At 36.3% G+C, this 22267-nt stretch overlaps 1 protein-coding gene across 5 annotated transcripts in view; it reads left to right on the top strand.

The window, feature by feature from the left end:
- Positions 1-22267, top strand: part of CNTRL (centriolin) — an 84392-nt gene that overhangs the window by 5133 nt on the left and 56992 nt on the right. For 4 of the 5 annotated variants that reach the window (XM_060100580.1, XM_060100583.1, XM_060100584.1 and 1 more), the window contains 6 exons: positions 2192-2439; positions 4978-5108; positions 8469-8599; positions 10189-10330; positions 12289-12475; positions 16468-16664. In XM_060100580.1, coding sequence (XP_059956563.1) covers positions 2223-2439; positions 4978-5108; positions 8469-8599; positions 10189-10330; positions 12289-12475; positions 16468-16664 — 1005 coding nt within the window. In that variant the 5' untranslated portion in view covers positions 2192-2222. The remainder of the gene's footprint in view (positions 1-2191; positions 2440-4977; positions 5109-8468; positions 8600-10188; positions 10331-12288; positions 12476-16467; positions 16665-22267) is intronic. The other variant, XM_060100581.1, reaches the window with a different exon arrangement.

Raw genomic sequence — 22267 nt, 5'->3', positions numbered from 1 at the left:
TACTACTCATGAAGATATCCTATGGCTGAAGTACTAAATAGCATTTTATTGGTTCCAGGTTCTTTATGAATAAATCATTCCATAAGTAGTAATTATCTACTATCTTTTAGGCTCTGTTCTAGGCCTGGAATACATCAGTGAACAATATCCCTTCTTTCATGGAACTTACATTCTACTAGATTAATTATGTGATTTGACTTACAAATTAATTTGAGAGGAGAACTGATGCCAGCTAGCATTGTGTCTGACCAAGTCATTTACCATTCTGGGTCTTAATTTTCTTACGTAAAAAGTAAAGGAATTTGGTCAAATGATTTTTTTTTTTTTTTTTTTTTCTTCTGTACACGGGCCTCTCACTGTTGTGGCCTCTCCCGTTGCGGAGCACAGGCTCCAACGCGCAGGCTCAGCGGCCATGGCTCACGGGCCTAGCCGCTCCGCGGCATGTGGGATCTTCCCAGACCGGGGCATGAACCCATGTCCCCTGCATCGGCAGGCTGACTCTAAACCACTGCGCCACCAGGGAAGCCCCTGGTCAAATGATTTTTGACAAGGGTACCAAGATCATTCAATGGGGAAAGGGAAGTCTTCAAAAATCGTGCTGGGAAAACTGGATATCCACATGCAAAAGAATGAATTTGGACCTTTACCTAATACCATATATAAAAATTAACTCAAAATGGATCAAAGACCTAAATGTAAGAGCTAAAATTATAAACCTCTTAGAAGAAAACATAGGGCAAAGCTTCATGGCATTGGATTTGGCAGTGACTTCTTGGATATAACACCAAAGGCACAGGCAACAAAAGAAAACATAGACAAATGGGACTTCTTAAAAAGTTTTAAATGAGCATCAAAAGACAGTATCACAGAGTAAAAAGGAAACCACAGAATGGGGGAAAATTTTTGCAAATCATATATCTGATTAGGGTTAATATCCAGATTATATGGAGAGAATTTCTGAAAAGTTTTAAAAAAGGAAAAGACAAGACTGAGGACAAGCATTTACAGCAGAAGAAATTAGATGTAGAGGTCCGTGTGGCTGGAGCCACAGAGTTGAGGGAACCAGTGACAGATGTGAGGCTAGAGACGAGGCTGTATCATGGGGGACCTCATAGGTCATGTTAAATATTTCATTTATTACAGACAGATAGATTAACTTTTAAAATAGATCAGTCTGGCTGCAATGTAGTGATGGAGGAGGAAGGCAAGAGAGCTTGTAGACAGATCAGTTAGAAGCTATTATTAGTAGTTTGATGAGGGCGTGGATTAGAGTAGACGACAGTGGAGATGGAAAGAATGGACTATTTTGAGAGATATTTAGGAGGTCGAATTGACAAAACTTGGTGATTGTTTGGTTATGGGAAAAAGGGAAAGGGAGGCATCAAGAATGACTCCCAGGTTTCTGTCTTATTCCCAAGAGCATTGTTCATAGTTAGGGAACACTGGAGGAGGAACAGGATGGGAGGAAAATGAGGAAGGAGTGAGAGAAATGATAAATTCAATTTGGACATGTTGATTCAGGATGCCAATGAGATATCAGGTAGCAGTTGGGAATAGGTGTCTGGAACTCGGAGAAAGGTTGGATTGAAAATATAAATATTAGTATACAGGTGGCATTGGGAACCATGGGTGTGCATTAGATTGTCTAAATTAAGATTAGAAAGACCAGAAGAGACTTGAGGAGCTCTGACATTTAAAGATTGAATAAGAGAGCCTTGGCCAGCAAAGGAGGCCAAGGAGTAGCCAGGGAGACGGGAGGATACCAGGAGAGTATGGTGTCCCAGAAGCCAAAGGAAAAAACTGTTTCAGGAAGGAGAGACTGCCCCTATATTTCATTATCAGTATGAAATACTGCTGGTTGCCAAATATTTCCACCTTCCTGCAATCTAGGACCCATTATGGGTAGAAGAGACATTGTGACCAGTTTGGCCCAATAAACTGAGAACTGTAATGACAGGTAAGGCTTCTGTCTGGAGTATGTGTCAGTACAGGACCCTCAAGAGGTCTCTTTTCCCTCTGGTAAAGTAATCAGCAATGTCTGAAATAGTGTCTGCTCCCATCACCTTGGAGTAGTTTGGGTTCTAGCATCTATAACTTCTGAGTTTATAACTTTGTAGTATTGAATTCTAGAAATAAATAGTTTGATAGCTCTAAAAATTAACCTTGTTAAATATACTGGAAACTCTTACAGGTTTTGATGGATACCTGGCTTTATTCTTGCAATGAAGAAAGGTCCTCAGCAAAAAATTTCCAAAGCAAAGATGCCACCATCATCTCACTCTCCTAGTCCATCATCTCTTACGTCCAATATGAGATCTAGGTCACTTTCACCTTTAAGTGGATCCGAGACTCTGCCTTTTCATTCTGGAAGACAGTGGTATGAGCAAGTTGAGATTATAGGTGAAAACACTATGCTTTTGGACTACCAAGACCATCAAGGTATTGCTTTTAATCTAAGAATTTCACCAGATACTCTTAAGTACAGATGGAAAATATTCAACTTACATTTTTGGCCCAAATGTAACATATATCCAACTACTAACTTGAACCATTGTTTTTATTGACAGAAATTGTGTAGGGACAGTGGAGGCTGGAGGCTTCTGGGTGAAGGTGAAGATGTCTGAAAGGGTTAGGAGAAGGGAGTTTCCTGAAAGAGGAAGCTTTATTTCCTGTGGTGGGAGAGTGCCTTAAAGCTCAATGCCAAATTTACCATAATCCTTGTCTGGGGGGAGGGCATATCTGTTCACTTCAGAATGGAGTGCCTTAATTCAGTATAAAAATGCTATCCACCCCTGGGCTATTCCAGTCTGCTTATTAGCATCTTGCTTATTAGCAATCTGTGAATGGACTGATTTCCACATAAGGGAGATATAAATGTTCCACCAAGGTTTTTATTTTTTCTTAAAAGCATTCTGTTAGTCTGGGAATCTATAATGTGATTAAGTGTGAAAGAAAACTTTGTGATTTCTTTGCTAAGTCATGAAATCACAGTCATCAGACTGTTGACCTGAATATTGATCAGTGTTTATTAATAAACATTATCAGCCTTGAGTTGACTGTACCCTTGCTGCCTGTTGGTACATTGTTATTTCTAATTTGATTAATATTTTAGAATATGTTCTTTCCTAGAATGGCCCAAATTTTAAAAATTATTTTATTTTGAACCAAAATAAATGTAATATTAACTTATTATAAGTAATCATAGGGAAACTTTGGCCCACAGCCTGGATCTGAACCCAGGATTAATTATCTTTGATTCATAAAGAAAGAACCAAGAGGCAATTTTCTTTTATTGGATGCTTTTGCAGAATTTAACATAGCTTTCTTTAAAATAATTTTTTTAATTGGAATATAGTTGATTTACAATGTTGTGTTAGTTTCATGTGTACAGCAAAATGAATCAGTTATTCATATACATACATCCACTGTTTTTTAGATTCTTTTCCCATATAGGCCATTACAGAGTACTGAGTAGAGTTCCCTGTGCTATACTAACATGGCTTTAACAAGCTGTGACTGCAATATCCAGGAAGGTCTTAAGATAGGGTGTGCTATCCACTAAGTTAGTACTTTATCTCTATAAAATATGTTATGATCCTCTATATTTAAAAGAGCAACAAATTTGAGTTTCCTACCATAAAAAAGAAATAGGAAAAGAGGTGTCGTGGACTGAACGTGGGTTGGAAAAGAATTTCCAGACTCAAGGCAGAGTGTAAAGAAGATAGAATTTATTAGAGGGAAGGGTTGCTGCCAGAACAGCGGGCCAACTTCCTAGTAGTCCGGGAGAGTCGAGCCCAAACATGTGCTATTGATCAGCTTTTATAGCCAGAAAACAAAGGAATGGTCCAAGGTGAAAATTTCATTTACTGATTGGTCGAGGCACATATACCTTCCTTCTGTAGGGTGGGAGTGGGAAAGGGCAGATGCCTTTCCTTATTTGGGACAGGCCCAGTAGCCCAGGTGGGCGTCGCCCAGGTGGGCTCAGGAATTTCGTAACCATGGCAACATGGTGGGGAAGGTGATTAAGAGTCGGTAGAGGGTATAACGGTATAACGCTGAAACTTTCTGAAGGAGGGTCATTCTTTGTCCTTGAAGCACCATTGTCCTTGGAGCACCACAAGAGGATTTTTAAGAATTCCAGTGTTTTTGAACTGTAGATAAGAATTTTAAAAAACAAACAAATAATGCCAATATATATATATTTTTAAAATAGCTAACATTAAAATACTGTTAAAAACCTCAGTGCTGCATATAATTAAAAGTATAAGTTTTAGATTCATCTGCCTAGGTTCAAGTCCTAGATTTGCACATTTCTAGCTGCAAGATCTTGAATAAATTATTATAATTTCTTTTATAAAGGGGAACAGTAATTTCTATCCCAAAAGTTTGTTGTACAAATTAAATTTTTTAATTAATTAATTAATCTTATTTTTGGCTGCATTGGGTCTTCATTGCTGCGTGCGGGCTTTCTCTAGTTGTGGCGAGCGGGGGCTACTCTTCGTTGCGGTGTGTGGGCTTCTCATTGCTGTGGCTTCTCTTGTTGCAGAGCATGGGCTCTAGGCGCGCGGGCTTCAGTAGTTGCAGCACGTGGGCTCAGTAGCTGTGGCGCGCAGGCTTAGTTGCTCCACAGCATGTGGGATCTTCCCGGACCAGGACTCGAACCCGTGTTCCCTACATTGGCAGGCGGATTCTTAACCACTGCGCCACCAGGGAAGTCCCTAGATTAAATTTTTAAATGTAAAGTATTTAGCACAAAGCTTGCACACAATATTTATAGAGTATAACTGTTATTGTCATTATTATGAAATGCTACATAAAGTAAAATATTATTATTAAAACGTTGCAATTAGAACTAGCCAGCTGTTTTTACATTTGCATGGCTTAAATTTTTTTTTTGTTATATAACATCAAGGCAATTTGTTTTTCAAAGTATTCATGTCTTCCTCTACTGATAATGATCTGTTTGTGTAATTTCAGAAGCTGATTCACATGAAGGAGTTCGATATATTACCGAGGCCCTGGTTAAAAAACTTACTAAACAGGACAATTTGGCTTTGGTAAAATCTCTGAACCTTTCACTTTCTAAAGATGGTGGCAAGAAATTTAGGGTAGGTTACCAACATTTCTGAATACAGACATTGTTTTTAATTTCTATGTGCTTTAAAATTTTCTTTAAAAGAGTATATTAGATTTACAGCACCCTAATATCACCGAATTTGTTGCAGATCTTTTATTACTTCTAGTAAAAGTTCTCCATCAGAAGTGTAACATCTTCAAATTCATAAGCTCCTATTATTCTACACATTATTGATTCTCTCTAGAATGAGTCAGCAAACTACAGCCTGTAGGCCACATTGGGCCTACTGCCTATTTTTGTTAATAAAGTTTTATTGGAGCAGAGCTACACTCATTTGTTTACATATTGTCTGTGGCTGTTTTTGCACTACAATGGCAGAGGTAAGTGGTTGTCAGAGAGACTGTCTCACAAAGCCAAAAATATTTACTATTTGGCCTTTTACAGAAGTTTGCTGATCCCTGCTCTAGACTGTTCACTACTTTATTCATAAACTATACAACATGAGCACATTATAATGACAACTTAATTTTTTAATTGGAAATAATATAAACTTAGATGCCTACTACATTAGTCAAAACATTAATTCCAGAAGATTGAAAATCTTAATGAAAATGAAACAAAAGTCAACCAACAAAAGTGCTATAAAATTATTAGGAAAGAATATAGGAGAATATATTTTTAAATCTTAGAGTTGGGAAGGCCTTTCTAAGCAAACACCAACCCTAATACCACAAAGAAAAATATTGACAGGTTTAGCTTACTTAAAAAACTTAAAAAGTTGTGTTTAATGAACGATATCTTTTAAAAAGTTAAAGCAAAACAACAAGCTGGGAGATAGTGTTTCCAGCCTATGTAACAATATCCACATAATATATACAGTACCTACAGTTCAATAGAAAGAGACAGCTAAATGGAAAACGTGCAAAGGATATGAACAGTTTGTTCACAAAAATATTATAAATGGCTAATGTTAACATGAAAATATGTTCAATTTCATTAATGTCAAAGAGATGTGAAATAGAACAATAGTTTGATTCCATTTTCCATCTTGTATGTCTGATGGACAATAATTAAAAAGATTATTTCAGTGTTCAGAAAGGTGTGAGAAATAGGTATTCTCATATGGTCTTAGTGGATGTATAGATCAAATGTATTTGTTTGATCCAGCAATTGAGTTTATACTTACTGAGTTTATACTCACCAACACAGCAGTTCTACTCCTTGATATCTATTAATATTTGCACACATATCCAAAAGTGTCTGAATAGTCATGTTTATTAAGCATTATTTAAGGTGGAAAAATTGGAAATAACCGAATGTTTGTCAATAGGGGATTGCTTAAAAAAATTATGGTGCAATATACCATGAAATACTATCAAGTTTCTTAAAAGACAAGAACAAAACCCAAAAAACCCCAGAACTCTATGTATTAATGTGGGAAAATATTCCAGTATATTTAAATGCAACAAACAAATTCTAAAATATTTTGTGTAGTAAGGTCTCAAAATATATTTTTTAAAATTCTGTTTTTCTATATATGTATATATAGATATAAATGAATAGAAAGGCCTATATGTATATACACCAGCCTCTTAACAATGGTTACTTTTGAGCAGTGAGATTTTTTATGGGGGCCTGGAGACCTGATGCAGAGAGCTTTTTATGTTTTGTTTGAAATTTTTATTAGAATATATTTATGTCTTGTGTAATTAAAAAGGAAAAAAGGAGACATCCTGGAGTTTAAAGGGTGTGAAAATGAAATATCAAGTTAGTAAATCTTTACTGTGTGGTTATTATATGCCAGGCATTATGTTTGGCTGTGGGAATAGATACAGAAGTCAATAAGCATAGTTTCTGATCTCTGGGAATTTAGAGCTTAGTGTGAAGAATGCCTAGGATTAAGAGGAGAAATAGTGAGAGGGAATCAGAGGAAGAGAGTGAGCACGTGGGAGAGACAGACCCAGTGAAAAAGTCCGAAGGGGCTGTTGGAATAGAAGATCCAAGAGTATGATGAACGGGGGCCAAAGTTGAGAGAACGTCAGGCAGAAAGGATATGCTATAAAATGTCACCGAATCAGCAAATAGGATGAAAACTTGGAAGAAGTTATTTGATTTGGCAGTTAAAAAAGCCCTTCCTTCTATTCCTCAAACCAACGAGGTTCATTCTTTTAGGGTCATTGCATTTTTTTCTCTGCCTGGTATTCTGTGTCCCCAGATGTTCACACAACTGGCTTATTATTAGGGTCTCAACTCCATGCACTTCCTCTCTCTGTGAAGCCTTCTCTTACCAACCCAATTGCAGTTAGCCACCTTCTCCTCAGTCACTCCCTCTCATTCTTTCACTCAATAGATATTTATTTAGCACCTACCATGTGCCAGGCACTAGTACTATAGTAGTGAACACAGCAGACAAAATCTGCCCTCTTGGTGCCTTGCACTCTGTCACATCACGTTACCTTTATTTTCTTGTTAATATGCTTCAGTGCCTGAAAATTTTCTCTATTTGTTTATTGGCTTTCCCTGTGAATGAAATCAAGAACCTTATTTTCCTTATTCACGACTGTTTTTCCATATTTCCAGTACCTAGAACAGCTCCTGACACATAATCAATCCATGTTTGATAAATATTTGTTGCAATGGATGAATGAATGGTGATCTTGGAGAGAACTTTTTGAATACATAGTAAGGGTGGAAGATATATTGCCTTGCCAATAGAATAATAGTGAATGGAAGGCCTCAGAGTGAGCAAGCATTCACAACTTTTATGAGAACATGGTGGCAAATAAGGGTGATAAAATGAAAGCTTGGTAGGAAGCAAGTTGGGTGTGAGGTGATTTGTATTATACAGAGGAAACTGAGCATGTTGAACATAGGCTCCTGCAGCAGGGAAATTGTCTGGTTCACCAGTATATCGCCATTGCCCGGTGCCACATCTGACATGGAGTGAGTGGGAAATGAATATCTGTTGAAAAGTGACTGTTTTTAAACTTGAGGGGAAGATCCAGGTGAGAGAAAGAGGTTGGAGATACAGGAACACAAGGAGAAGAGATGGGTAAGGTTATGCATGAGCGTAAGTACCTAGTTGAACTTTGAAGAGGGGAGAAAGGGAGAGGCATGGAAAAGTCGAGGAGGAGAAAAGGATTGATGGGGAAATTCTCATTGGATAGTCTTCAGTTTCTTAGTGCGTAGGAAGTGTTGTCCGCTGAGGGGCAAGGAGAGTTTGGCGACCTGGGGAGAGTGGCCACTCCTGGCCAAGGAGAGCCACACCAGGGGATTTTCCGGGGAAGCAGTAAAGGCTTAGTCTCCAGTGACTGATCAGCACATGCTTATATGTCGTGCTTACGTCGAGGCATCTGTTATATAAAGTGTTTATTCATTTGTTTCCAATTAGTATATCGAAAATTTGGAAAAATGTGTTAAACTTGAAATACTGAATCTCAGCCATAATCTAATAGGGAAGATTGAGAAGGTAGACAAGCTGGTGAAATTACGTGAGCTCAACTTATCATATAACAGAATCTGGTAAGTAAATACTTCTCTGGGTGGCACTGCAGGGTCGTCATCTTTGTTAAAGAGGTAGATTAATGCCGCCGTGTTACTGAAAGAATCCTTTGAAAGAGCAGGCACTTTGATCCTTATTCATTTGTAGTCTAGTCCTTCACATATGATAGCTGTCATATTTTGGCATTACTAAGGTACAGAATAATGTCTGTCATTATCAAAGAAGGAGATACATTTTTTGAGTACCAAACTTTATCTTAATTCCATTTTTGACAGGAAGTTTTCCCAGATATAGTCTGATTAACTGCCTTATTTCCTTAAAAAAGGTAGCATGAAGCACAATGTTTTAACCCTGTCATTTTGATCCTAAAGATATTTCAACCTGTTTTGAGCCTATGTATTTATCCTAATGTTCTTTGCTCATTGCTGTAATAAATACACACTATCTTGTTTCCACTTCATAATATATATTACTCTGAGAAATAAACATAATAAAACTGACAGTTGCTAAAAATGCACATAGAAAACTTGTTATAGGCAAAATGATACAATTATCAAATCTTGAAAATCTTTATATCTGTGTATTTTCCTCCACATAAGACTTGGTATATATAATGGCCAGAGAACAAAACAACTAACAGTAGCAGAACCTCTAATATGGCAAAAATGAAATGGGAAAAAAAGTGATTAATGAATCAAATCCTTAATGTAAAGTATATATAAAAAAATTGATCCTGATGAAAATAATTTCAACAAAATAAAACTGAAAATAAAGAAGCTTGGAAATATTTGCCTAGTATAGAGAATTGACCAAGGAATTAAATTGGAATCAACTTGGGAAAATATTTCATCAATAAAAATTCATCAATATGTGTGATAATGTTTTATTAACTTAAATATTCTGATTAAAATATTTTTGGGGCTTCCCTGGTGGCGCAGTGGTTGAGAGTCCGCCTGCTGATGCAGGGGACACGGGTTCGTGCCCCGGTCTGGGAGGATCCCACATGCCGCGGAGCGGCTGGGCCCGTGAGCCATGGCCGCTGAGCCTGCGCGTCCGGAGCCTGTGCTTCGCAACGGGAGAGGCCACAACAGTGAGAGGCCCGCATACCGCAAAAAAAAAAAAAAAATTTTGTTCATAAATACAGTATCATTCTGGGGGTCCACTAGCTCAAAATGGCAGCCATATCCTGCTGGCATAGCTAATCTTTTGGTGATGATTTAAGGTAATAATTAAGGACATCTTGTTCTTATGCAGGGCTGTAGCACATAGCACAGTGTGTGCTGTTGAACTTTCTAGCTTTCCCCTTGCTGTCCACTAGTAGTCTTCACAGTGGTTAGTGAGAATGCTACGGACAGACTCTTCTGTGTTGTGGGATCTTAAAGTCTGATAGTAAGATAGGTACGATTTCTGGGCACAGACAGTAATGAAGAGTTTACCAGAGCTGTTCTGGTAAATTTGTTTTTAGCCACTCTTTTTAAATTCTCATTTATAAATTATAATTATGGAAAGTAACTCCACATAAAACCAAGCCTGTTTATTTTTAAAATACAATGGAGGGGCACTATCATTGTACTTACTACTAAGTTTGATTTTACCCTTTGGTTTCCAGCAAAATTGAAGGTATAGAAAATATGCATAATCTGCAAAAGCTAAACCTTGCGGGAAATGAAATTGAACATATTCCAGTATGGTTAGGGAAGAAGTTAAAATGTTTGCGAGTCCTCAATCTGAAAGGCAACAAGATATCATCGGTAAGTTATTCAAAGTAGCAAGAATACTTTAAAAATTTTTGGACTTGTTGAAGCAAAAAATTAAAATCTAAGTTTTTTTTAAAAATGGGACTTCTTCTAATGTCCTTGGTCCTTTGACGAAACATCAAATTCAGACATAACCTAGTATTCTCTATGGTAATTAAATATAGGCAGTCCTGGTTTTGCATGGTTCCATGGTAACTAAAAGTTGACCTCTTAGCATTTTCCCATCTTTCATTTCATTTGAGCCTCAAAATACTCTTGTTAAGGAGACAGTGCAGGGATTATTTTTATAATTCTGTGAGTTAGGTACCATTGTCTTATTCCCATTTTCAAGTAAAATCTCAGAGAGGGTAACTCTCTTACCCAAAGTCATTCAACTTGTGCCAGAATCCATGTCACTGAATGCCTAGAGCAGAGTTCTTTTTTTTCAAACTTGTGAATTAATCTGAATTAATCTTGATTACAGTGTTAGGGGTTACAAGAAGTGTTAATCACTAGCTTTTTATAGTAGGGCAACTTTGTTTTCGTGGTTCACATGAGCTAATAATGATGTGTATTTTTCTCTGGAGTATATTTTATGATTTCCTTGTGATATTTATACAGTTACATATTCAATAAGCATTGAAAAGTAAAAACATTAATTTACTTAAATATTAAAATTGGTACAATCCTGCTATAATTTAAAGAACTTAAGTCTTAGAATAGAAAATAAAAGATGTGACTTCCAGTATGGGTCTAGACTTTGCTTCTGTGACCTTTGGAGAATCTTTCTTCTCTCTAAAACTCACTGTTTAAATTAGAGGAAACAGTCCCTGCCCTGCCTTCTTTACAGAAGTGGTATGGGGCTCAGATGAAATGACAGATGTGAAAATACTTTAAAAACTGTAAGGAATACAGCATTAGAGTTTTTAGTATTTTAAACTTTCACCAGTAGAAGCCAATAATAATAAATAACATTTGTTTAATGCTGTGCAATGTTTATGCTTTCTCATTTCATCTTTATAAAGATCTGGTTAGGTGACTCTACCATGTCACTGTGACAGCCCAAGAGCCTCAGAGCCCAAGCCCCATGCCATGTTACACAGCATCACCTTGGAGCTCTTGGAGCTTATGGTGTGATGGGAGGAGGTAGCCATGAATCTATTTAAAATTTGCCACACATGTTCCAAAAGTAGTTGATCCCTAGATAGGACTGTTAACAGGAAAATCATTTATTAAATATTTATTATTATTTCTAATTTTATAAGACCTTCTCATCCCAGTTCATATTTGACATTGGCTTCAGTAAGAGGGCACATCCACTTGGGAGAGATTTATTTATACTAGCTATTGGTAGTAGAGTTTCTCAACCTTTTAAAATCCCTCTTTGGGTAAATATAAAAATCTTACTTCAGAACCGTGAGTGTCTCTACATATCCTTATTTCTTTTAACTATCAAGTATAACTGTTACCTGAAGATTTACCAAACTCCTTTTTTATAGCCATTTATATTTTTGATTTGTTCAGTCAGCATACTGAAAAGATAATAGGATTAGAGTTTCACAGTCTTGAATTCAAATCCTATTTCATTCACATATAACCTCTGAGCTTTGAGCAAGTCACCTAAATTCTTTGGACCTCAGCTTCATCATCTAGAAAATTAAGATGGTTCTTATATCATAGGTTTTTGTGAGGAGTCACAGATAAAATGGTATATGGAAAATGCCTAATATTGCCCTTGATACATTTTAGATTCTCAAATATTCCTTTCTTTTCCACCCTTCAAATCACTACTTTTGGATAATAGGTTTCATGAATAGGTTCCTTGCCATGTTAATAGCAATTTCCTTGATTTATTACTTCCCTTAGGTATGTTTATGATTTTTATTTATTTATTAATTTATTTGTTTTAACATCTTGATGTTTATGATTTTTAAATTCAGTTATACCAATTATAATGTTACCTATCATTTCAGCTCCAAGATGTAAGCAAATTGAAACCACTTCAAGATTTGACTTCTGTGATCCTAGCTGAAAATCCAGTTGTGAGCCTTCCTCATTACCTCCAGTTCACCATTTTTCACCTCCGTTCACTGGAAAGTTTGGAAGGTCAGCCAGTAACTGCTCAGGACAGACAGGAAGCTTTTGAGAGATTCAGTTTAGGTGAGGTGACATATTTTTAAAAAACTAAATTTGGGTGGGAGAGGAATTTATTTTCAGAAATTATCCAGAAAAAATATATTTATTATGAACTTTATAATGCTATTAAAATTTGCATAGACAATGGCACCATAAATCAGTGAACTCAGCAAATATTCATTAGGCATGTACTGTGAGCCAGGCACTGTATCTGGCACTAAAGATATAATGGTGATCAAGACATAAGGTACTGGCCTTCGTGCAGCTTGTGTTTTAGTGGAGAGAAGATAGACAAAAAAACAAGTAAACCCATATAAAGTAACAGAGGAGGACCCCCTTTTTGGAAAGTGGTGTAAAGGAATGGCTCTCTGAGGAAGTGACATATAAGCTGAAGGCAAAGCCAGGAGAGGATTAGTCATGTGAAGAAAGGCCTGAGGGAGAGGGAGCAGCTTGTACTTTTAGATGGAAAGACCCTGGTGAGTTGAGAGACAGAAAGAAGATCAGTATGACTGGAGGATAGCCCAGGTAAAAGTTTGGAGAGATGGGGAGGGGAGAGATGGCACAGGGCCTTGGGGTTTGGATTTTATTCCAGGTGCAGTGGAAAGCCACTGACAACTTTTAAGCAGGGGTTTATATATTAAGATTATTTTTGATGCTGGATGGAGAATGATTTGAAGCAGGGAAAAATAGAGATAAAGGGACATGTTAGAAGGCTATTGCCTTAGAAATGTTGGTGGCCTGTATTTAGGTGGTAGATGTGGAATAGACAGATCAGCTTTGGGAGTAGAATCAGCAGCACTCTCTAATGGATTGGATAATCCTCAAGCTTCTGGCTGGAGTAAGTGGTTGGATGATAGTATTGTTTTGGAAAATGGGAGAACTCAGAATGCTGAGTTTGAATGTCTGTGAGACAACCAAGAAGAGAATCAGAAATATGAGTCTGGAGTTCAAGAGATCTGTCCTAGAGATATAAATTTTGGATCCATCAGCATAAAAATAATATTTAATTCCACCAGAATCAACTAGCTCACTCAGGCAGGGGTTTGGAAGAGCATGAAGAGGAGCCAGTTAAGAAAACAGAAAGAGAGGCCAGCAAAGTAGGAGAAAACCAGGAAATAGTAGGTTGCAGAAGCCCAGGGAAGATTTCAAAAGAGAAAGTGGTCAGCTATGCTGAATGTTGCTGAGACATGAAGAAAGATGAACACAGAGAAGTGCTTTAGATTGACAACATGATGATAATAAGCTTGACAAGAGCAGTTAAGGAGTGGCTGGGACAAATGCTAGATTATAGATTGAAGACTGAATGGGAGGGAGACATTTGGGTAAAGATTTGAAATTGCCTCCCACAGTTTCCTCCCCTAGTACCTAATAAATGAACTTTAAAAAATAAGTTTAAAAAAATTTCACCTGTAGCTTCCAACCAGGAAATGGAGAAGCAAGTGCAATAAACCTCAAAGCTAGTAATCAAAGCAACAGAAAATATTCAAGAGCAGAGTGGAGAGACAAATCGTGGCTTTTGGTCCTTGAGAAGACAAGGAGATGAGATTAGTAAAAAAGAGGAAAGATTGTCTGTTGTTAAGAGGGATGGGACACTTTCTCCGTCAGAAGGGAGAGAAGATGCGTGTAGGTATGGGTAGTTTTGTTGCCTTGGTGGTAGGAAGATGAGGAAGTTCCCACTGGTGGGGTCTGTTTTCTCAATAAGAGGTCATCAGCTGAGAAAGAAAATAGAAGGAGTACAACACTGGAAAGCAACTATACTCCAATAAAAATTAATTTAAAAAGAAGATTGGAAATAAAATAGAAGGAGTATGGGAGGTTTGAAGGGAAGAGGAAGGTATGAAATAGCCTAACATGATAACGTTAGGGCATGAGCCTGTGTATTCAACCATTTGAAATTGATGTTAGTCCATTTTGACTTATAAAAACAGCAGTTTCATATGGTTTGATACAATACTTGAGAAATGTGGTAGATTTTTATTTGTTTCAGATCCCCCTAACTCAACATTTATTACCCAGAAGTTGATGTTTTGGAATCACTAAAAAATATAAATAATGCAAAGGGAATTCATTATATAAATATACTGTTGGGGGAAATGTTTAAAGTACTTATAATTCATTCACAACTTTGAATGTTAGTTAAGAGCTTTTAGTGATGCTGAGCTCTTGGGATCCAGTGCTAACACAGATAGATGCAGTTTCTGCTTTTGCAAAACTTTAGTGGAGAAGGCAGACAGCCAAGCTATTTGATCACATTTTCCAACTCCCTCTGTGAGGAGGACTGCGGCAGAGGTGCAGGGTGGCATCATAGCATCCCTGAGAAGCGTCCAACCTGGGGAAGGTAGAGTCAGGGCAGGCTTCTCAGAATGGTTTTTAAAACTAAGACCTGGAGGATGCAAAATAGGCCAGGAGGAGATAGAGGAAGACAGTTCCAGGGAGAAGGTGTGAATAAAAGCCTGCAGGTGGAAAAAGTTTTCGACAAAATTCAACACCCATTTATGATAAAAACCCTCTAGAAAGTAGGCATAGAGGGAGCTTACCTCAACATAATAAAGGCCATATATGACAAACCCACAGCCAACATCATTCTCAATGTTGAAAAACTGAAACCATTTCCTCTAAGATCAGGAACAAGACAAGGTGGCCCACTCTCACCACTGTTATTCAACATAGTTTTGGAAATTTTAGCCACAGCAATCAGAGAAGAAAAGGAATCCAAATTGGAAAAGATGAAGTAAAGCTGTCACTGTTTGCAGATGACATGATACTATACATAGAGAATCCTAAAGATGCTACCAGAAAACTGTTAGAGCTAATCAATGAATTTGGTAAAGTAGCAGGATACAAAATTAATGCACAGAAATCTCTTGCATTCCTGTACACTAATGATGAAAAATCTGAGAGAGAGATTAAGGAAACACTCCCATTTACCATTGCAACAAAAAGAATAAAATACCTAGGAATAAACCTACCTAAGGAGACAAAAGACCTGTATGCAGAAAACTATAAGACACTGATGAAAGAAATTAAAGATGACACAAACAGATGGAGAGATATACCATGTTCTTGGATTGGAAGAATGAACATTGTGAAAATGACTATACTACCCAAAGCAATCTACAGATTCAATGCAATCTGTATCAACCTACCAATGGCATTTTTCACAGAACTAGAACAAAAAATTTCACAATTTGTATGGAAACACAAAAGACCCCAAATAGCCAAAGCAATCTTTTCTTTTTAAGAAGTTTTTTTTTTTTAATTTTAAATTTATTATTTATTTATTTTTGGCTGCATTGGGTCTTTGTTGCTGCGTGCGACCTTTCTCTAGTTGCAGCGAGCAGGGGCTACCCTTTGTTATGGTGCGCGGGCTTCTCATTGCAGTGGCTTCTCTTGTTGCAGAGCATGGGCTCTAGGCATGCAGGCTTCAGTAGTTGTGGCACACAGGCTCAGTAGTTGTGACTCACGGGCTCTAGAGCACAGGCTCTGTAGTTGTGGTGCACAGGCTTAGTTGCTCTGCGGCATGTGGGATCTTCCCAGGCCAGGGCTCAAACCCGTGTCACCTGCATTGGCAGGCAGATTCTTAACCACTGCGCCACCGGGGAAGCCCCAAAGCAATCTTGAGAAAGAAAAACGGAGCTGGAGGAATCAGGCTCCCAGACTTCAGACTATACTACAAAGCTACAGTAATCAAGACAGTATGGTACTGGCACAAAAACAGAAATATAGATCAACGGAACAGGATAGAAAGCCCAGAGATAAACCCACGCACCTATAGTCACCTTATTTTTGTGTTATCTTTTAAAATTGTTATCCACATGGTAATACCTTCTTACATCTTAATAGAAATCACTTTCTAGCTCAAAATAATCTTTTTTTCCAAAACCATAGTGAATAATTTTAAAAGTAGAATTGTATATATACTATTCTAAGACTTCTTTTGCTATTATTTGAGAAATAGTCTTATGTTTCTTCAAATAGAAAATATAATGATCAATAAAATATTAAATTTGTACTAGCAGAAGAGGTAGAAAGACTGGAAAGAGACCTGGAGAAGAAGGTGATGGAAACTGAAGAGCTTAAAAGCAAACAAACAGGGTTCCTCGAGGAAATTAAAAATCAAGATAAGTTGAACAAATCATTAAAAGAGGAGGCCATGTTACAAAAACAGAGCTGTGAGGAGCTAGAGAGTAACCTAAACACGAAAAATGAACTGGTAAGTCCGTATTTTACATTGCTTTGACTATATTCTCTTGAAATAGAAAATTCTTTGTTCTTAGGTCTGAAAACACAACTTCCTGACTATAAAATGGGGAAGATGTGGTTTAACAGAAATATGTGCAACAGGTTTGACAGGTTTCAGTTGACTGCACACTGTATGGTATGGCTGCCCAAAAGATGCATACTATCTTGAGCCGTGTTATGTGAAAGTATGATATCCAGAACAAATGAGGAAGGTGAAGCCCCACACCATGGGTAGTTGGTCAGACTGCCCTTAGATGTCTGTATTTTTTTAAACAACAACACTGTTGGTGAGACTGTACATTGGCAAAAACTTTTAGAAAGCAATTTGGCAAAATTATCCAAATTTAAATGGATGTACCCTATGTCCTGTATGTTGGAAATATTGTATATAATATTTATATTATTTATTGGTTAGTATGTAATAGTTATAGTATAATATAATATATATTTCTAATAATATAGTCTGTAGAAATGGTAGCAAGAATGTATAAAGATATTATATATGTAGATACATGCATATATGTATATAAATATACATATACACATATGTATACAAGGACATTGACTACATTATTGTCTATATTAGCAAAATATTGAGAATAACTAAAATGTCCCTCAGTGGATATCCATGTGGTAGAATAATAGTGTTCTTATCAAAGGAAGGTAGAGCTGTATATCCTCATATGGAAAGATGTCTAACATATATTGCTATATGAAAAAAAGCAAGCTGTATATCAAGTATGGTCCTATATATAAAGGAAGTATATAATAGTATAAGTATGTGTAAATCAAATGGTAGAATGTCTCCCAAATTCTTGACAGCAGTTATTTTAAGGGAGTAGAATTATAGAGCACTTTCAAATTGCCATATATGCATATCCTTAATGTTTAAATTTTAAATAATTTGGCTTTACGGTTGAAATAGGTAGAAAAGATATCCTAAAAGAGAAAGATTCAGACAGACTAGATAGCATATCTTCAGAAGGTACCTGACCCAGAGGCTTCAAAGGTCTTGAGACCATGTCTGAAAAGTGGCCAAAGCAACAGGGGTGTCCAGGCTGGAGAAGAGGAGACCCAGTGAGCTGTGACGATTGCCTTCAGATAGTCAAAGGACTGTTTCATGCAAGAGGGACTGGAGTTATTGATGAAGGTACCAAGAGATAAAATTAAGAAATGGCAAATAGAATTATAGGAAAACAGTTTTTCATTTAGTAATGTAGAAGAAATCTATATAATAGCTGTCTTGAGATAAAATGTGATAACTCTGGAATGTGTTTGCTATCGCTGAAGCAGTCCATGTGCTCAGGGTTTAGGGAAAAGATAAAAAAAAAACATTGGTCAGGGAGATGGACTAAATCACCTTAAAAGCCCATTTCAACCTAGATAATTTGATTCTGTAAAATTATTAGTCTACTTTCCTTGAAGAAAAAAATAGCTATTGGTACTCTCTTTTCTTTTTCTTTTGACAGTTCTTCTTCTGATCTGTGCATAACTTAGAGAATTGTATTTCTCATATAATTAATAGAATCCTTGATACAGTTCTCTTTTTTTTTTTTTTTTTTTGCATCCCCCTTTCAAGATTGGCATTCTGGCTTAATTACTTGATTTGTTGACAAGAATCCTGCCTAAGCACTTATATTTTTAAGCAAGAAAAAAAAGCGTTCCCTCCTCTGTATAGAGAGGGAAATTGTTACTTGAAATCCAAATACTACTTAAAATTACCTCTTTCTTGAGCTCTTCTTTGTCAGGGGGACATGATAAAAGACAGGGCAGCTTTCCCAGCTCTGTTAGTCAAACATTCGGAGCATTTGTGGCTTCCTTCATATGCCTCTTATTTGAAGGTAGTTTTCAAATTTGTCTGCTGTGTTCTGAAGGCATATTATATATGATGTTAATAACCCAGTGATTATCAATGGTCTTATAATATGCATAGATCTGTTGCACTCCATTCCATAATAGAGTGGACTGATGAGTAATTAAATTACTGAAGACATATTACAATCAGTTTTATTTTAGCAGTGAACTCTTTGTGCCATCACTTAACAGTTGTATTTAAAATACAAAAATAAAACAGTACTTAAAAAAAACACAGTACTTACTTTGGTATCACTTGATATTTGTGAACATTTAATAAATTTTCCTGAGTTATTGATCTTTTTTGTAGTGTAGAATTCATCTTGTATTATTAAGACAAAAAAACATTATGATTTCCATATGCTGACTCCCTGGTGCACGTTAAGTCAACCGATTGAAAATCATGACAAAATATTTTATTTTATATTTGTGTGCTATCCCAAAATTATGGATTATTATAGTTGCCTAGTTTTCTCTTTTGTTCGTTTATTATGTTGATATGTTTATGCTGTAAATAAATGTTTTGTAAATTGTCAACAGTTTTTGTTCTTTTTTCTTCCTGTAACTGTTTTCAGTTAGAAGACAGACTGTGCTCTTTCTGAGTCATTATGTTACTTTTATCATTAACTATTTAAAAACACTTTATATACAAAGTTACTATATGTTTATTATAACAAATTCAGATAACACAAATGTATACAGTAGAAAATGAAGGTTTCACTCTTCCCCTGCCACATTCCTTGGAGGTTAGTATGTATCCTTTTTGTTTTCTATGCTTATACAATATATATATATAATTACATAGTGTATATGTAATTAAATATATTTTTTTTGAATGTTTTGTGATTAAAAAAAATTTCACTATATGTTTTTTTTAATTCTGCCATCTTATTTTTTACAAAACAGTATATCATTGGACAGCTGTCCAAGTTAAAAAAATACATACACGTGTGTATGTGTGCACACATATATACACAAACACATAAATTCTTTTCAAAGTCTATATTGTGTTCCACTATACGGATTTTCCATGATTTATTTAACCTTCTCTTATTGATGAATATTTAAGTTGCTTCCAATTTTTTGTTATTAGAAACAATACTATAGAGAAAATCTTTATATATATGTATCTTATGCATTCATACTAGTACTTCCTTAGCATAATCACTATAAGTTTTAAATTTTTAAATTTTGATAGCTATTAATGTTACCACTCAAAAAGCTTATAACTGCTTCACACTTCTATAGCAGTGGGTGAAGGAGCCCAACCCCAACTTGATAGTATTATTTTGAACTTGTAAATAGGATAGAAAAAAATGGAATCTCATTGCTTTTATTTCGCATTTCTTTAGGTATTGGAGAGCTGAGTACTGCATATGTATTTCTTAGCTATTCTGTATTTCTTCTTCAGATTCATATTGTTTTGCCAGTTCTTTTATTATTCCAAAGGACCATTCTATGTTAAAAAAAAAAGAATTCTGTGTCTTATTCTAAGAGCCTACATTTGAAAAACATTTTCCATTATCTTATGCAGAATATCTGGTGATAATATCACCTATAGTTGTATAATGTTTTCTAGTTTCATATAATAATTCCTCATGTAGTAAGTCAATTAACTTATAAATGAAGCATAGTAACGTTGAAGGAAAACTTCTGGTGGCCATTTAACGTGTAGTAGTCCCCCTCTTCTGCCACCAACAAATGTTAACTTTAATATTAATGTTACTCATTGTCTTTTTGCAAGTTATTTAAACTCCTGTACTTGTTTCCTCATTTTTAAAATGAGGATGATTTACCTGTCCTGCCAGCCCCACAGAGTTGTGAGGACTAAGTGAGGTTATGAATGTGAAAATGATTTGAAATGAATCAAGCTAAGTAATGGAAGGTGCTAAATATGAAACTCCACTAGAATGATGATAAAGTGTGTCCATGTAAGAATAATGCAGGTATTAATAACCATATCTTCCTAAGGTAAGTTGTCAGTAAAGAGCAGCTTACGTTGTTATAGCCTCGCTCTCTAGAATTCTCCAGGTGATGGTATCTGTTTGATTCTTTCTCCTTTTAGCCCTTGTTTTGGTTTCTTGCAGACCCTTTTCTGCTGATTCTTTATTCTTCCTTAAAGGTAGTTTGTTCAGGACTGAATTGTATACTATGTTTTTCATGGTTTGCATGAAAACTTGTATGAATATCCTTATGTACATTTTAAGTTTTGAAACTGGCTTGCCTTTTGAGAAATGTGCTTGTGTGTATGTATAATTTTTTTTAATGATTGTTTACATAGGAGAGTGAATTTGAATGTGGGGGAAAGAATTTGTATCATTTTTCCTATTGGTAAATATGTTAACTGCAGTCAGCTCTTGATTATCCACAGCTAATACTGTAAGTAGCCTACTTTCCCGGGCTTTGACTCCCAATTTGCTCCCATTTATGCATTTCTTCAAAGGACATTTATTGAATGCTTACTATATGCTAAGCCTACTGCTGTAAAAGACACAAAGGTACTTTAAGATGCACAGAGTATTCATTATTAGAGTTGAGCCTTGAACAACACAGGGGTTAGTCCACGTATAACTTATAGTTGGTCCTCAATATCCTTAGTTCCTCGGCATCCACAGATTCAAACAACCACCGACTGTCTAGTACTATAGTATTTACTATTGAAAAGTATGAGTAAGTGAACCTGCTCAGTTCGAACCCACATTGTTCAAGCGTCAACTGTATTTGCCTGCGGAGACCAGTCCCTATAGCCTTCATGGTTCAGTCACATTTGCCTTTGTTTGTCCCCACTGCCACCGATCTTTAGGGAGAGAAGCGCAAGATTAGTTGACATAGTTGGTTGTGAGTTGCCTTCTAGAGACTCAGGGACTTGTGAGCATTCAGTGAAAGCATCAGTGTGGGTAATGTGCTTGACACCCTGCAGCAGGACATCGAAGGCAGTGTAGTATAATAGAGTGTCGGATTTGAAATCGGGAAACTTGGAACTGAACTCTGCCTCTTCCACTACCAGCTGTGCAATTGGACAAGTTATTTAACCTCTCTGTACAGCTTTTATCATCTCATAGGGTAGTTGTGAAGATTCAGTGAGATAGCATATGTCAAATGCTTAGCGTGGTGTCTGGCATACAGTGAGTACTCAGTCAGAATTACCTGTTATCCAGGTTAGCCTTACTTCCACTCAGATGGATAATCAGGAGGTGACTGAAAGCTAAATGCACGACTTTGATTTCACGGGCCTTGTAAAATGTTCATGTTTGTTTATGTTTTATTTTCTTCAGCTTGCATTTTTATATTAAAGAAGTTTTTCTGCATGCCTTTTTTTGTCTGGTATCTACTGTCAGACGCTGGGGGGAATGAAAAAGCAGAAATCACTTAGTGGACCTTTGAAATGAACTCAAGGATTGCTTTAGTAGAAAGGGGACTGGTACTGGTAGTTAATAAAATATTTAACTTGTGCCACCAATCTAATTATGTAACTTTTGACAAGTCAGTTCACCAATCTGGGACTCAGTTTCTTTATTTATAAATTCAGGGGGTTAGATTAGATGATTTTTCTTCTAGCTCCTAAAATTTCTAAGAATAACTAAAAAGTTGTAATTACAGTAGGATTACTTTATTAAAAATTTAATATCCCATATTTGGATCTGATTGAGCTTATTCACATCGCTTATCCTCCATTACAAAGAATAATGTTCTGAACACTTAAAACTGAGATGCCATTAG

This window comes from Mesoplodon densirostris, chromosome 6, assembly GCF_025265405.1.
Source record: "Mesoplodon densirostris isolate mMesDen1 chromosome 6, mMesDen1 primary haplotype, whole genome shotgun sequence".
Taxonomy (NCBI): domain Eukaryota; kingdom Metazoa; phylum Chordata; class Mammalia; order Artiodactyla; family Ziphiidae; genus Mesoplodon; species Mesoplodon densirostris.
This window is presented reverse-complemented; position numbering and strand designations above follow the sequence as displayed.